The 14,792-nt window shown below is 45.2% G+C and overlaps 1 protein-coding gene across 6 annotated transcripts in view; it reads left to right on the top strand.

The window, feature by feature from the left end:
* The window catches only part of LOC311239615 (myosin IXb), a 119,710-nt gene that overhangs the window by 51,125 nt on the left and 53,793 nt on the right, over positions 1–14,792 (top strand). For all 6 annotated transcript variants that reach the window (XM_084327988.1, XM_084327989.1, XM_084327990.1 and 3 more), the window contains exons 7-14: positions 4,959–5,082; positions 5,353–5,442; positions 5,598–5,714; positions 7,893–8,027; positions 8,209–8,330; positions 8,445–8,586; positions 10,097–10,286; positions 13,521–13,596. In XM_084327988.1, the coding sequence (XP_084184114.1) occupies positions 4,959–5,082; positions 5,353–5,442; positions 5,598–5,714; positions 7,893–8,027; positions 8,209–8,330; positions 8,445–8,586; positions 10,097–10,286; positions 13,521–13,596 (996 nt within the window). The remainder of the gene's footprint in view (positions 1–4,958; positions 5,083–5,352; positions 5,443–5,597; positions 5,715–7,892; positions 8,028–8,208; positions 8,331–8,444; positions 8,587–10,096; positions 10,287–13,520; positions 13,597–14,792) is intronic.

Raw genomic sequence — 14,792 nt, 5'->3', positions numbered from 1 at the left:
TTTGCTTTATACATTAAATGTGCCGTTTTAAATTCCACAAGATCATTTAACGTTTATCATTTAATGTTCAGCTGCAAAAACGAATAATGTCAATTATGTTATAAGACATTGATATCAGGAGCTATCTGTAGCTACTGCTAGCCGGCTAGATGACGTTAGACAATGCATCATGTATTAAAATAAAGTGAACTATTTAGTTTACTGGGTAATTTCGTTAAAACAGTGAGCTAAAGCTAACGTGAGCTACCTATCTAACGGAGGTCTCATGCTGGTGCATCCCTATCATTCTTAAACTGAAATGCGCATTTGTTGATATCAGGAGCTATCAGTAGCTAGCCAGTTAGACAACGCCTCATGTATTAAACTAAAGTGAATAGTTGACTGTGTAGTTTTGTTTAAACAGTAACGTTAGCTCGGTAGCTAACGTTAGCTCACGAGCGATAGCTAGTTAGCCAACGCTAGCCAGCACTTGCAAAAACGAATGCCAAACTGTCACGTTGATATCAGGAGCTATCAGTAGCTAGATAACATTAGACAACACCTCATGTATTAAACAAAAGTGAATAGATGACTGGGCCATTTTGTTTAATGCTTGTTATGTTGAAAGAGGAGCTCTGCGGTGCTCATGCTCTCGACTCTTGCCGAAGGGTTTGTTGACATGCCATGGAGGAGGAGGAGGAGGAGGAGGGGCAAGACGTGCAGCAGCAGAGTGTGGCTGTGAGAGAAGAGCGAGTGAGAACTCCGCAGAGAATTGGATCATGTTTTCCGTGTCATCGATCGGTTTTCACGATCGGCGAAAATAAAGCATTATCGGAATTCACCGATCTCATATTTATACTGAATATCGGCCGATACCGATCGCTGGCCGATCGATCGGGGCATCCCTACTTCATACTAATCAAAAAAAGTAATTCGGTTGTGGGCGGGTACTGGGGTCACGTGGAGTGTGTTATACGATATAACAATGTCTAACATGACTGTTTCAGCCAATCAGAATCGAGATATTTGCATGCCATTGTATAATTTGGAGTACATGACATATGATCGTTGCGGTCGATGTGAAATCATTGTAGGATCAAAGTAGGATTGATGTCATATAGTCCTTATCTTTGCTAGGAGGTATTCCAAAAGGAATATTAAAATCGAATAAAAGAAAAAAACTATGAAAACCCGAGTATAGTCGGGTTCTGGCGCTCAACGCATGGCGAGATAACCAGACTATAGCCGTGATTGGCACTGAAAGTGTTAAGAAGTCTTAAAAAGTATAAAATTAATAATTCTCAATTTAAGGCCTTAAAAAGTCTTGAATTATATTTTGGGGGGGCAGCTCGGCTGTTGGGAGATGAAATAATATTAAATACATGAAATGTTTTTGTATTCAAGTCGTTTTTTTTTGCGGGGCTACCGGGAGCTTGGTGCGTCTGGTGAGAGCTTGTATGGATCGTGCAAGGATTTAAAGTGCAGCCACCAGTTCAAGTCAAGAGTGTCGCTATGTGTTTTTGTTGTTGTTTTTTGCTAGTATGGTTGTGAAATTGATATTAATTTGAGCTCTAAGTGGTATTAAAAAGGTCTTAAATTTAACTTAATTTAATTTAAAACCAGCAGATACCCTGATACTGTACATAATCAAGAAACAATTCATGAATCCATACAAGATGGTAGGGCTGGGCAATATATCGATATTGATATTTATAGTATATCGTCTATATATTTTCGTTTATTTGTTTTGTTTTATATACTGTGAATCTTGACACACAATGTTGTCGTCTGAATTCATGACAAAAAGCAAATGGAGTCAGATTCCTCGCAAAATATCTGAAATATTTGAGTGTCACTTGAAAATTACAGTTTAATTTTGACGCCGTATCGCTCTTCCCATGACTCTGCAGTCCGACACGATGAACAGCAACTGGATTATTATCCAACATGTGATAAGCCAGTGTTTACAAGCCATTTGGACAGTAACCCCACTGGCTCTGTCATCTTAAAAGATGTGCATATTTACAGCTCTGCAGCTTCTTCCACCAGGCAACGTGACATTATCATAATGTGTACTTTCCAAGAATTCCTCCCCTTTCCACCGGCGACACACAAGCAGGTCAGAGCTTGTCAAGTCGAGCAGGTTGAAAAATGCAGCGAGCATGTCAGCCATCGCCTGAGTGCCCCAGGCCACGGTATGCACATCGGGGGAGTAGCAGAGCGGTTAGAGGCCACCTGTTCATGGCTGCTTGGTAAATGGCTGCTTTTTTATATAGCACTTTTATCCAAAGCGCTTTACAATTTGGTACTCACATTTTACCCATTCATTCACACATTCACACACCGACGGCGGAGGCAACCATGCAAGGTGCCAACCTGCTCATCGGGAGCAATTAGGGGTTAAGTGTCTTGCTCAAGGACACATCGACACGCTGCCCGGGAGGAGCGGGAATCGAACCGGGAACCTCCGGATTGCCAGACGACTGCTCTACTATGAATTGAAAATGGGGGACCCTGATGTAAACAAGACAAACGTCTTTCTCTGGTCTGCATCCCCTTAACAATAATGTATTGAGCCGTACTGTATTGTACCCATTCTGCAATCTGTTAAAGTTTTCATTCATTTATTCATTCTACCTCCTGAGCCACTGTCGCCCCAGTTCAGTTCAGTTGGGTTCAGTACAGTAGGAACCCAGAGAACCACCTGTTTGGTTGGGTTCAGTACAGTAGGAACCCAGAGAACCACCGGTTTGATTGGGTTCAGTACAGTAGGAACCCAGAGAACCACCGGTTTGATTGGGTTCAGTACAGTAGGAACCCAGTAGGGCTGTCTTAAATACTTCGAAGCTTCGAAGCTTCGTTCGATGGCACAAGCTTCGAACATTAAAAAAAAAATCGAAGTTTAAAAAAAAAATATTGAAAAAAGAATAAAAATATTTTTATTTTTTTATTTTACTTCGGTGTGTGTGTGTGTGTGTGTGCATGGGGCCATTGGGTGGGGCCGGGGGACAAATACACTGGAGGAAAGTAACCCAGCTCAGCACTGTCCAAATTATATCATCACTATTGCCTGTTTGAAGGATATCATCCTCAAACACATATACACCACCTACACGCCTATTCTCAGTCCTTGCCCCACAATGGTGGAATGAACTACCCACCCCAGTTAGGACAGCCGAATCACGTCCAATCTTTCGCCGTCGACTAAAGACTCACTTCTTCAACCATTATCTGAAATTAAATTAAATTAAAAAAATCTAACCCTAACTACCGGTAACCTTACTGTCATGCACTTGTCCTAATAAACTAACCTACACTGTAACACGCAACACTTTGATGAATATTGTTACTCAGCTGATAGAGTTGTGCCCTTCCTGATGACTTGTTGTACAGAACTTGTAAGTCGCTTTGGATAAAAGCGTCAGCTAAATGACTAAATGTAAATGTGAATGTAAATGTCTTGTAGAATTCTACACATAAGAAAGAAAGATACTGGGATGAATAAACAAAATAGGAAATAAAATGTAGAAATGCATGCAATACATAAATAAATATGAATCTCCATATATGAAATAGAACATTTAGATAAGGTGCTACTGAGATGTTTTGGTGAGTTCTTTGTTTTTTTGTGGAAGTAGCCCTTCTTAAAAATGCATGAACATTCACTGATAATTGGTCTGTAGTGGAGTCTACAAGGTCTACATTGCCGGACCTTGTAGACTGACATAATTCTGTGCATAGTTTAGTCTACACAGGCCATATTTCAAATAATCAAAATCTTACTTCATTCATCTTAAACATTCTTGATTTGGGGGATTGGTAGTTCCCATGAAATCTGAAGTTGTTCAAACGACAACAGCGATCCACCTTGAATTAAATCACACAGCCGTGTTGGCTGTGTCACAGTCACGAAAGGGGCTACTTAATTCATTAATCCAATCCACTTTATTTATAGAGCACATTTAAAAACAACAAAGTTTACCAAAGTGCTGTACAAGTCCCACAACATAAGATAAAAAAAAAGAAAATTATAAAAAAAATTTAATTCGAAGCTTCGAATTAAAATCGAAGCTCGGCCCCGAAGCTTCGATTGCCAAAAAAAAATTGAAGGTCAGCCCTAGAACCCAGAGAATCACCTGTTTGATTGGGTTCAGTACAGTAGGAACCCAGAGAACCACCGGTTTGATTGGGTTCAGTACAGTAGGAACCCAGAGAACCACCGGTTTGGTTGGGTTCAGTACAGTAGGAACCCAGAGAACCACCTGTTCGGTTTGGTTCAGTACAGTAGGAACCCAGAGAACCACCTGTTTGATTGGGTTCAGTACAGTAGGAACCCAGAGAACCACCTGTTTGATTGGGTTCAGTACAGTAGGAACCCAGAGAACCACCTGTTCGGTTGGGTGCAGTACAGTAGGAACCCAGAGAACCACCTGTTCGGTTGGGTTCAGTACAGTAGGAACCCAGAGAACCACCTGTTTGATTGGGTTCAGTACAGTAGGAACCCAGAGAACCACCTGTTTGATTGGGTTCAGTACAGTAGGAACCCAGAGAACCACCTGTTCGGTTGGGTGCAGTACAGTAGGAACCCAGAGAACCATTGTACCGGTTTGATTGGGTTCAGTACAGTAGGAACCCAGAGAAACCACCTGTTTGATTGGGTTCAGTACAGTAGGAACCCAGAGAACCACCCGCTCAGTTGGGTTCAGGGAAATGGGGACACTAAACATAATAGTAGAGGGGGTGGGGGTTTTATCCCCTGTGCCTCTCACCAAGGTGTGAGATTTAAGCTATTGTTGGGACAAACAAAAGGGATTCCTCCACAGTATTGTAAACACAGAAGGGCAATGATGATAGGTCAGAGACTTCAGGAAATTAGATGAATGCATGGTTTGCATTCTATAATACAGATGTGTCTATAATACAGATGTGTGTGTCTGTCTCTCTCTCCCTCTCTCTCTGCGTGCGTACGTGTAATGCAGAATCTTCTCTGTCCTCTCTGCCATCCTGTACCTGGGTAACGTGACGTACACGCTGGGGGAGGATGGTCAGGTCCTGGAGGCAGGGCCTGCGGATGTCCTGACCACCGTGTCGGACCTCCTCAAGGTAAATTGGGATGGGAGGAAAAATACAGAAAAATAGGAGAAAAAGTGGATACAAAATAACAAGATGGTGGGCATGCTGGGCAGCTCCCAGGTATCGGTGTGCACCACTTTAACAACACAAGATGGTGGTCATGCTGGGCAGCTCAAGTAACAGGCTCAGCAAATCTCCCCCGTTTCAATAAATTAAACCGGATAATTTATGGTTCAACTTCAAATCGGTTCAAATCGTCACAAAATAATCACTTTGACTGTGTTTATCTTTCTCTCGCAGGTCAAGAAGGAGATGCTGGTGGAAGCTCTGACCAAGAGGAGAGCGACGACCGCCAACGACACGCTCGTCCTACACTACACGCTGAACGAGGTGCATTCTTTTAGTCCTTAGTCGTGAATAATTTAGTCGTATTTAATTGCATCGCTCGTCGCAGGCACTTTCACACGGCGGTGGAGCGCGTGACCTGGAGTTTGTGTTGTTCATCATCACTGTGGTTGTGGTTGTTGTACCCTCTTCCCCAATAGGCCACGACGGCACGAGACTCCATGGCCAAGTCTCTGTACAGCGCTCTGTTCGACTGGATGGTGCTGCACATCAACCACGCTCTGCTCAACCGACGGGACATGGAGGAGTCCACCTCGGTAAATCACATGCTCAAGTTCAAGTTTCGTTTTATTCGTCATATAAAAGGTACATGTACATTACAGTGTAATGCTTGGTTCTGTATGAGCCTCTTGAGATTGTGCTTCATACAGTAAAAAAAGGAATAAAGACCAAACACTGTAGAAAATATACAATATACAAAACTAAAGTACAAAATGCAAACAAAATGCAAAAATGAGGTAGAGATGTAGTGCAAATATTTTTGTAATAAATAGATAAAATATGGTAATATGGTTTTTTTTTATGGTTTAAAAAGTGTTTTAAAGTGTCTAAAAGCACAATCTCGACTGAACACAGAGAGGCGGTCGGACAGTGGAGGAATCCATCTCGGTAAAGCACACGCTGTTCAGTGTTTTTCAAAGTGCGGGTTGGGACCGACACGTGGGTCTTTGGGAAGATTAAAATGGGCCCCCCAAATAATTTTCCGGAAGTACTATATTAGCCTCTTTCGCACATGAACTCTGGAAGATATGCAGAGATGCAGGTGCGGGCGTTGCTTTGAGTTGCCCTTTCGCACATGTAGCACACAGTAGGGTTCCCACGGTGATGTGGTATTTCTCATGAACAATAAACACAGACAACACCGGTGTCACCGGTGACGCCGGACATTTTACAAAATGACGCTCATTATCTGTAGAGCGCCTACTTTTATCTTTAATGTTATGCGGCTACATTGATCCACTGTGTTTGTTCGTCTACGTCTGTTTTTAATTAATGTTCTATGATGAGTATCCATTTGTTGGACAGACAGGTTAGGTCACATTAGGTTCTAAAAATAAACCAACTGACAGTAATACCGTCTGTCACTTTTCAATCTGTTTATTTGTTTATTTATGGTCCCCATTAGTCTACACCCATGGGTGAAATACTATTCTTCCTGCGGTCCTAACACACAACCTACAACATTACAGTACATTACATTATAGTAACAAACAAAACAATAAAAACATAAGAAACACCTTAGCCTAAGCACATATTCAACATCTTCAAAATCTCACACAAAAAAAAACACACACACAAAGGCTCCAACCACAAATACAATACTGTTCATTGACGGACAGATCAATGTAGCGCATTGATCACATACTGCGCAAACATACTGTTGCCGGTCTGGACTGGTCCTCTGAGCTCCTCTCCAAACAAGCCTTCGCTGATGCAGGGTTTAAACAGAAATATCTTCAAATCCTCCACCTTCATTGTGTAACGTGTCGTATCTCTTGAGTCTTCTTTCTCTCCTTCACGTGAAGTTACAACTACTCTGTAGGTGAAAGTGGAACCTGAAAATAGCTGCAGTTTCAGTTTATATGTTGTCTGACTTGCACGCTTGACAACACGCTTAGCAAATAAAAAAAAAGTACTTGAATGTGGGCACTGATATGTGAAAATTAACTAAATCGATTTTTATTTCAATTAAAACATTTTCTTTCTTTTTTTTAAATGAGTAACACCGGTATCACTGACTGACTGGCGCAGCAAGCCTAGCACACAGCATGCGATTCTCTGGCAGATGCGTTCACACACATGGACATACTGTGCTTGGTTTAGGCGAGGGGTGGTGCCCAGGAAATACCGCAAACAATGATCGGCTTGTGTTCGGACATGGGCACAGTTTGTCATTGCGCACACTTGGGACTTGGGAGGGTGAACTCTGTGCGGAATAAATGTAATGTTCATGTATACACAGCCGCCCCGACTAACGTTATGGTCAGGAGTCCAGTTCACGTGCGAAAAGGGCTGAAGCGGAACCCAAGTACATTGAAACATGGTGAACAAACCTCTGTGGGCCAGTGGTTTAACAGTCTGACACATCAGTTTTGGGTTGTAATAATATTTATTCTGAAAATGTCGGTCCCCTGAGTAGTTTTAATACCACTGCTGTAGTTGAATGAATGAGACACGGAAGTATCTTTCATAAGCACCCTCTGTTTATACATTCAGTCTCAAAAGATCAGTGAGAGGAGGCTCTCATTTACAATGACGTTGAGATGAACGATACATAATACAAAAACAATATAAAAACTGATTATTATTAAACAATTAAAATCAATCAAAACAACTACAGACTTGAGGTGAAATGGTTGGCTATTATGACGTGATGTGATGTCATGTGACGTGACGTGACGTGACATGTCGTGATGTTTTCTGGTCCGTTATAGTGTTTGTCCATCGGTATCCTGGACATCTTTGGCTTCGAGGACTTCCAAACAAACAGCTTTGAGCAGTTCTGCATCAACTACGCCAACGAGAGCCTTCACTACTACTGCAACCAGCACATCTTCAAGCTGGAGCAGGTGAAATGCGTCTACAAGCCTTTTCTTTCTCCGCCTCATCTCTTCTATCCAAGCGCTCACATCCTTCAAATAAAGAGTCAGAAGATGACGGAACCCCCGTCGATATTAGGCTCGCCCGGGTGTCCTCTGGGGGGGAAAGTCCTGATAACATTCCTGTCTGTGTTTTTAATTGGTCTCTCAGGAAGAGTACCAGGCGGAAGGCATTACTTGGCACAACATCGACTACACTGACAACATGGACTGCATTCAGCTCATCAGCAAGAAGCCAACAGGACTCTTCCACCTGCTGGACGAGGAGAGCAAGTGAGTGACGGCTTGTTTGTGCCCCGGTCACCCATCTGTGATTGATATCCTCCCTTCTTATCTGTTCCTATTGATCCGAGCCGCCGTGACCTTTTCCCCCCCGCTTGTCCTCAGCCTCCCTCAAGCCACGGACGGCACCCTGCTGGAGAAGCTGAAGCGGCAGCACCAGGACAACCCTCTGTTTGTTCCCACCACGGTGATGGAGCCGGCCTTTGTCATCCAGCACTACGCTGGCAGGGTCAAATATCAGATCACGGTGAGGGCTGCTCTCCGACAGCTGTTCTCTCAGCGCTGCGCTCCTTTTTCTTGTTCGTTTTTTTCTAATAGACTTTTAAAGGGGAACTATCTTATAAATGGCCTTTTTGAGTGTTTAGCATTGTTTCCTAGCTATGTGAACTTATATTAATATGATCTATGTCTCAAAATTCTCATATTGGCGCATTCTTCCAATTCTCCTCTCACAATATTCACCCTCACTGAACTGAGTCATTTGAAAATGTGCCCTATATGTGATGTCATATAGTCACTGCTGCATGTTAATGTTCAGGGGGGCCGGCCCGGCGCAGTGGTTTAGGAGCCCAGGCTCAAAACAGCTCGAGATCTTGAGGTAGAAAAATGCTGTTTTTGAGGACTTGATTAGAAATACAAAACAATGAATAAAAAAAAAATATATATTACAGAGGTGTTCCATAGACTCACAGGAATTGTGTAAAAGTGCCCAAATAGTGAAAGAAATAGTAAAATAGTTCCCCTTTAAGTAATCCAGTCTATAGTCTCATTAGAAAAAGTACTTTCCACACAGTAGAATTTGCATGTCTGTCGATTTTCTTTTGTTGAATAAATTATGGAAAAGTTGTATTGAAGCCTATATTACTACCTGCCATTACTTACATATTACCGGTATGTCTATACTACTATGCACTCAAGACTGTAGCACTCAAGTTCAACACTGTTTGATGAACAATGTTACTGACCCTTAGCTGCCAGAGTTGTACCCTTCCTGCTGACTTGTTGTACACAACTTGTAAGTCTCTTTGGATAAAAGCGTCGGCTACATTCGATGATCAACAGGGCGTCCTGTTGGCTTAACGTTCAGGTCGCCATGTGGCTTCAGTGTCCTGGTTTGGAATCCGGCCTGAAACCTGTGTTGCATGTCTTCCCCCTTCTTCACCCTCTGATTTCCTGTCAAATAAAGCAGAAGTGCCCTGAATAATAATATATATGTGAGCCTCTACTCCAGAGATCCTCTTGGAGGTTTTACAGTTACATGCCAACATATGTACAGTTTAGCATTCATCCATGTTATTCACCCACTATATCACACACAGCATATTTAGTATTCTCTCTCTCTCTCTCTCTCTCTCTCTCTCTCTCTCTCCGCTCTCTCTCTCTCTCTCTCTCTCTCTCTCTTTCTCTCTTTCTCTATCTCATTCTCTCTCGCTCTCTCTATCTGTCTCTGTTTCTCTCTCTCATTCTGTGTGTCTCTGTCTCTGTTTCTCTCTCATTCTCTCTATTATCTCTCATTCTCTCTCTCTCGCTCTGTTTCTCTCTCTCTCTCTCTCCCTCTCTCCCTCTCTCCCTCTCTCCCTCTGTCTCTCTCTCTCTCTCTCTCTCTCTCTCTCTCTCTCTCTCTCTCTCTCTCTCTCGCTCTGTTTCTCTCTCTCTCTCTCTCTCTCTCTCTCTCTCTCCCTCTCTCCCTCTCTCCCTCTCTCCCTCTCTCCCTCTGTCTCTCTCTCTCTCTCTCTCTCTCACTCTCACTCACACAGGGCTTCCGGGAGAAGAACACGGACCACATGCGGCCGGACATCATCGCGTTGCTGCGCGGCAGTGAGCGTGCGTTCCTGCGTCAGCTGGTGGGGTCCAGCCCGGTGGCCTTGTTCCGCTGGGGCATCCTGCGAGCCACCATCCGCATCCTCTCCGTCTTCAAGGAGATCGGACGGCGCCGGGCAGAGGAAGGTAGGTGTCAGCTTTTAGTTACTACTGTCTGAATCCTGCCACTCACTACTGTTCACTACTACTACTACTGTTATCACTATTAGCATTACTACATGTACTGTTCTATGTTCTATTATTACTACCTATCCTACCTGTACCCCCCCCCCCCCCCATGCTGCTATGACAATCTCCCCAAGGAAATTAAGGAACACTTGATGACATCATCATGTCTGCCGATGGGTTTATGGAAAGACGTCATGAAGGCTGATTTTACACGTCATGTCATTTTCCATGTTACGATCGTCGAGGTCTGGTTGGCTGATCCACCCCGTTGGTGGCACCGGCCTGATGGTAGTGCCAACCCGAGGTCGTTGAGGCACATGGAGTGCTGGCACGTCTGAAAGGGTGGTGGCAACCTGTGGTCAGGGAGCGGGGGTTCCGTGTGGCGACCTGTGATCGTCAACCAAGGTGTGTGTGGCGACCTGAGGTCGTGGACCAAGGTGTGTGGCGACCTGAGGTCGTGGACCAAGGTGTGTGGCGACCTGAGGTCGTGGACCAAGGTGTGTGGCGACCTGAGGTCGTGGACCAAGGTGTGTGGCGACTTGAGGTCGTGGACCAAGGTGTGTGTGGCGACCTGAGGTCGTGGACCAAGGTGTGTGTGTGGCGACCTGAGGTCGTGGACCAAGGTGTGTGTGTGGCGACCTGAGGTCGTGGACCAAGGTGTGTGTGTGGCGACCTGAGGTCGTGGACCAAGGTGTGTGTGTGGCGACCTGAGGTCGTGGACCAAGGTGTGTGTGTGGCGACCTGAGGTCGTGGACCAAGGTGTGTGGCGACCTGAGGTCGTGGACCAAGGTGTCTGTGTGGCGACCTGAGGTCGTGGACCAAGGTGTGTGGCGACCTGGAGCGTGTGCAGTACCTCACATGTACCTTGAGGCTGCATCATCATCATCATCATCATCATCATCATCGGGAATGAATTGAAAGCAGCCCCACTGCTACACTAAAGGGGCCATAAGTTACACCCTAGATTTAGGGCAGAGTAAGTGACACAGTGCATCTGACAGTTTTGAAAACACTGCTTATAAAGTGGGATGAGAAATACGATTGGATGATGGGAGAAAGGTAAGGCGACTTCATTGGCCGTTAGACGTGAGTAGAAGCAGGTTGATAGGCTGAACCTGAGGGAGGGCGTGTTTAAGGAGTTATTTGAATACTACAGCTCCTCCCCCCCCTGAAATTGCGTCATGGACTTCAGAAGTCGTCTGGACATGGAGAGTTGGATCCACTCCTCATTAAATATGATTGCTTCTGAGACAGTTGGACGCCTGAGAGAGATGGAGTAATGGAGACACAGGAGTTAAGGTTCTCAGATTGAATTGTATTGCCTATATTTATGTATTTTCTACTATTACCCTGCCCATACCTATACCTCCCCTCCCCCCTGCCCCATGCTGCTATGACACCCGGATTTCCTGGAATATCTTATCTTATCTTCTCTGTTAATAGAATAGAATAGAAATACTTTGAATCATCCAGAGGGAAATTTGACCAAATTCTTCCTACCTTTAAAGGGGAACTATCTTATAAATGGCCTTTTTGAGTGTTTAGCATTGTTTCCTAGCTATGTGAACTTATATTAATATGATCTATGTCTCAAAATTCTCATATTGGCGCATTCTTCCAATTCTCCTCTCACAATATTCACCCTCACTGAACTGAGTCGTTTGAAAATGTGCACGATATGTGATGTCATATAGTCACTGCTGCATGTTAATGTTCAAGAGGCGGCGCAGCCACACAGTGGTTTAGGAGCCCAGGCTCAAAACAGCTCGAGATCTTGAGGTAGAAAAATGCTGTTTTTGAGGACTTGATTAGAAATACAAAACAATGAATAAAAAAAATATATATATTACAGAGGTGTTCCATAGACTCACAGGAATTGTGTAAAAGTGCCCAAATAGTGAAAGAAATAGTAAAATAGTTCCCCTTTAACTATTCACCTAGCTTGACTGTGTGGATGGCAGCTGGTTCTGGTCCAGTGAGTGTGTGTGACTGTTGTTCCTCCTCCCCAGTGTCTGGTTCTGGTCCAGTGAGTGTGTACGGCTGTTGTTCCTCCTCCCCAGTGTCTGGTTCTGGTCCAGTGAGTGTGTGTGGCTGTTGTTCCTCCTCCCCAGTGTCTGGTTCTGGTCCAGTGAGTGTGTGTGACTGTTGTTCCTCCTCCCCAGTGTCTGGTTCTGGTCCAGTGAGTGTGTATGACTGTTGCTCCTCCTCCCCAGTGTCTGGTTCTGGTCCAGTGAGTGTGTGTGACTGTTGTTCCTCCTCCCCAGTGTCTGGTTCTGGTCCAGTGAGTGTGTGTGACTGTTGTTCCTCCTCCCCAGTGTCTGGTTCTGGTCCAGTGAGTGTGTGTGACTGTTGTTCCTCCTCCCCAGTGTCTGGTTCTGCTCCAGTGAGTGTGTGTGACTGTTGCTCCTCCTCCCCAGTGTCTGGTTCTGGTCCAGTGAGTGTGTGCGACTGTTGCTCCTCCTCCCCAGTGTCTGGTTCTGGTCCAGTGAGTGTGTGCGACTGTTGTTCCTCCTCCCCAGTGTCTGGTTCTGGTCCAGTGAGTGTGTGCGACTGTTGTTCCTCCTCCCCAGTGTCTGGTTCTGGTCCAGTGAGTGTGTACGGCTGTTGTTCCTCCTCCCCAGTGTCTGGTTCTGGTTCTGGTCCAGTGAGTGTGTGTGACTGTTGTTCCTCCTCCCCAGTGTCTGGTTCTGGTCCAGTGAGTGTGTACGGCTGTTGTTCCTCATCTCCAGTGTCTGGTTCTGGTCCAGTGAGTGTGTGTGACTGTTGTTCCTCCTCCCCAGTGTCTGGTTCTGGTCCAGTGAGTGTGTATGACTGTTGTTCCTCCTCCCCAGTGTCTGGTTCTGGTCCAGTGAGTGTGTGTACGACTGTTGTTCCTCCTCCCCAGTGTCTGGTTCTGCTCCAGTGAGTGTGTACGGCTGTTGTTCCTCCTCCCCAGTGTCTGGTTCTGGTCCAGTGAGTGTGTGTGACTGTTGTTCCTCCTCCCCAGTGTCTGGTTCTGGTCCAGTGAGTGTGTGTGACTGTTGTTCCTCCTCCCCAGTGTCTGGTTCTGGTCCAGTGAGTGTGTGCGACTGTTGTTCCTCCTCCCCAGTGTCTGGTTCTGCTCCAGTGAGTGTGTGTGACTGTTGTTCCTCCTCCCCAGTGTCTGGTTCTGGTTCTGGTCCTCTATGTATGACTGTTCCTCCCCTTCCCCAGCGGCGGTCCGGCGCAGCAGCAGGAAGTCCCTGAGGGAGACGAGGAGGCCCAGCAGCGTTCTGCGCCGCTTGTCCAGGTGGGACCAACACCGTGTGTGTTTACGCACGTTCATTCATTTCAGATACCAGCTAATATCCCAGTTAAAGGTACAATCTGTAATGCCGTCAAACAGTGACCTCTGGGGGCGAAAGAGCCCCAGTGCAGTGTATTATTATTATTTTCTTTACATTTTTAGTTTTTGGTCTGATGTGTGGATTGGAGTTGACTGTGGAGGTGGGGGGGGGGGGGGTGCTACTGCTGGCCACACCTCAGGCTCTGCCAAGAGAGGTCTGGAGAAATTCACTGTATAATAATAATAATAACAACTGGACTTTGGAGATGTCTTTATTCGGCATGCAGGCAGACACGCACATGCGATGGGCGGCACACGCACATTAGTTGGGTCGCCGATACAATTGAGTCTCTGCACTTGACCCGTCCCGTCGTCCTTTCCCCCCCAAGGGCAGCCGGGAGCAGATAGGGGCATCGGCGAGGGGCCGCACCCCGGGGACCAATCCAAGTGCTCCTGTCTGTCTTCGTCAGGGACGCGACAGCGTTAGCGATCTGTTGTGCATGTTTTTCCATTCGGGGGGTTAACCCTTGCGACTCCACACAGAAAGGCCTGGGAGATACCCCACTTGGGTACCTGGCAACGTGGAAACCTGGTCCCCAAGCGGGAATCGAACCCTGCCTTCTAGCTGTGAGGCGACAGTGTTAACCACTACACCACCGTGCCGCCATAATAAGTTGTGCAACTCCAACCCACACATCGGACCAAAACAAGAAATGTAAACAAAGTGCAATAAAAGTGGGGCTCTTTTGCCTAGAGGTCACTGTTGATAAGGTAGCCGTTAGAGATGTCAGCAAGCAAGTAAGAACAAATTCTTATTTTATTTATTGTCAAAAGTATGCATAATGTTGTGTTTATTCCATGACAAGAGATATGTAATGTTAATTACCTGAAATTATTCCGTTTTTTTGGTGGGGGGGAAACCCTGCATATATCGGTATCGGTTGATATCGGTATCGGAAATTAAGAGTTGGACAATATCGGTATATCAGATATCGGTCAATATCGAACATCCCTAGTAGCCGTCCCTATAAAAGTTATTGCTACTTCATCTACATCCTTTCATGGTGCTGTAATTAACACAAAGGATTCAATGTCCCCCAATCACTGGCTGCCATAATCAAACTAATTTACTCTCGATAACTGTTGAACTAAATGAATGT

The sequence above is a fragment of the Notolepis coatsorum genome, assembly GCF_963971535.1.
Source record: "Notolepis coatsorum genome assembly, chromosome: 13".
Classification (NCBI taxonomy): Eukaryota; Metazoa; Chordata; class Actinopteri; order Aulopiformes; family Paralepididae; genus Notolepis; species Notolepis coatsorum.
The sequence above is the reverse complement of the archived record's forward strand: the minus strand, read 5'-3'. Positions and strand labels throughout refer to the sequence as shown.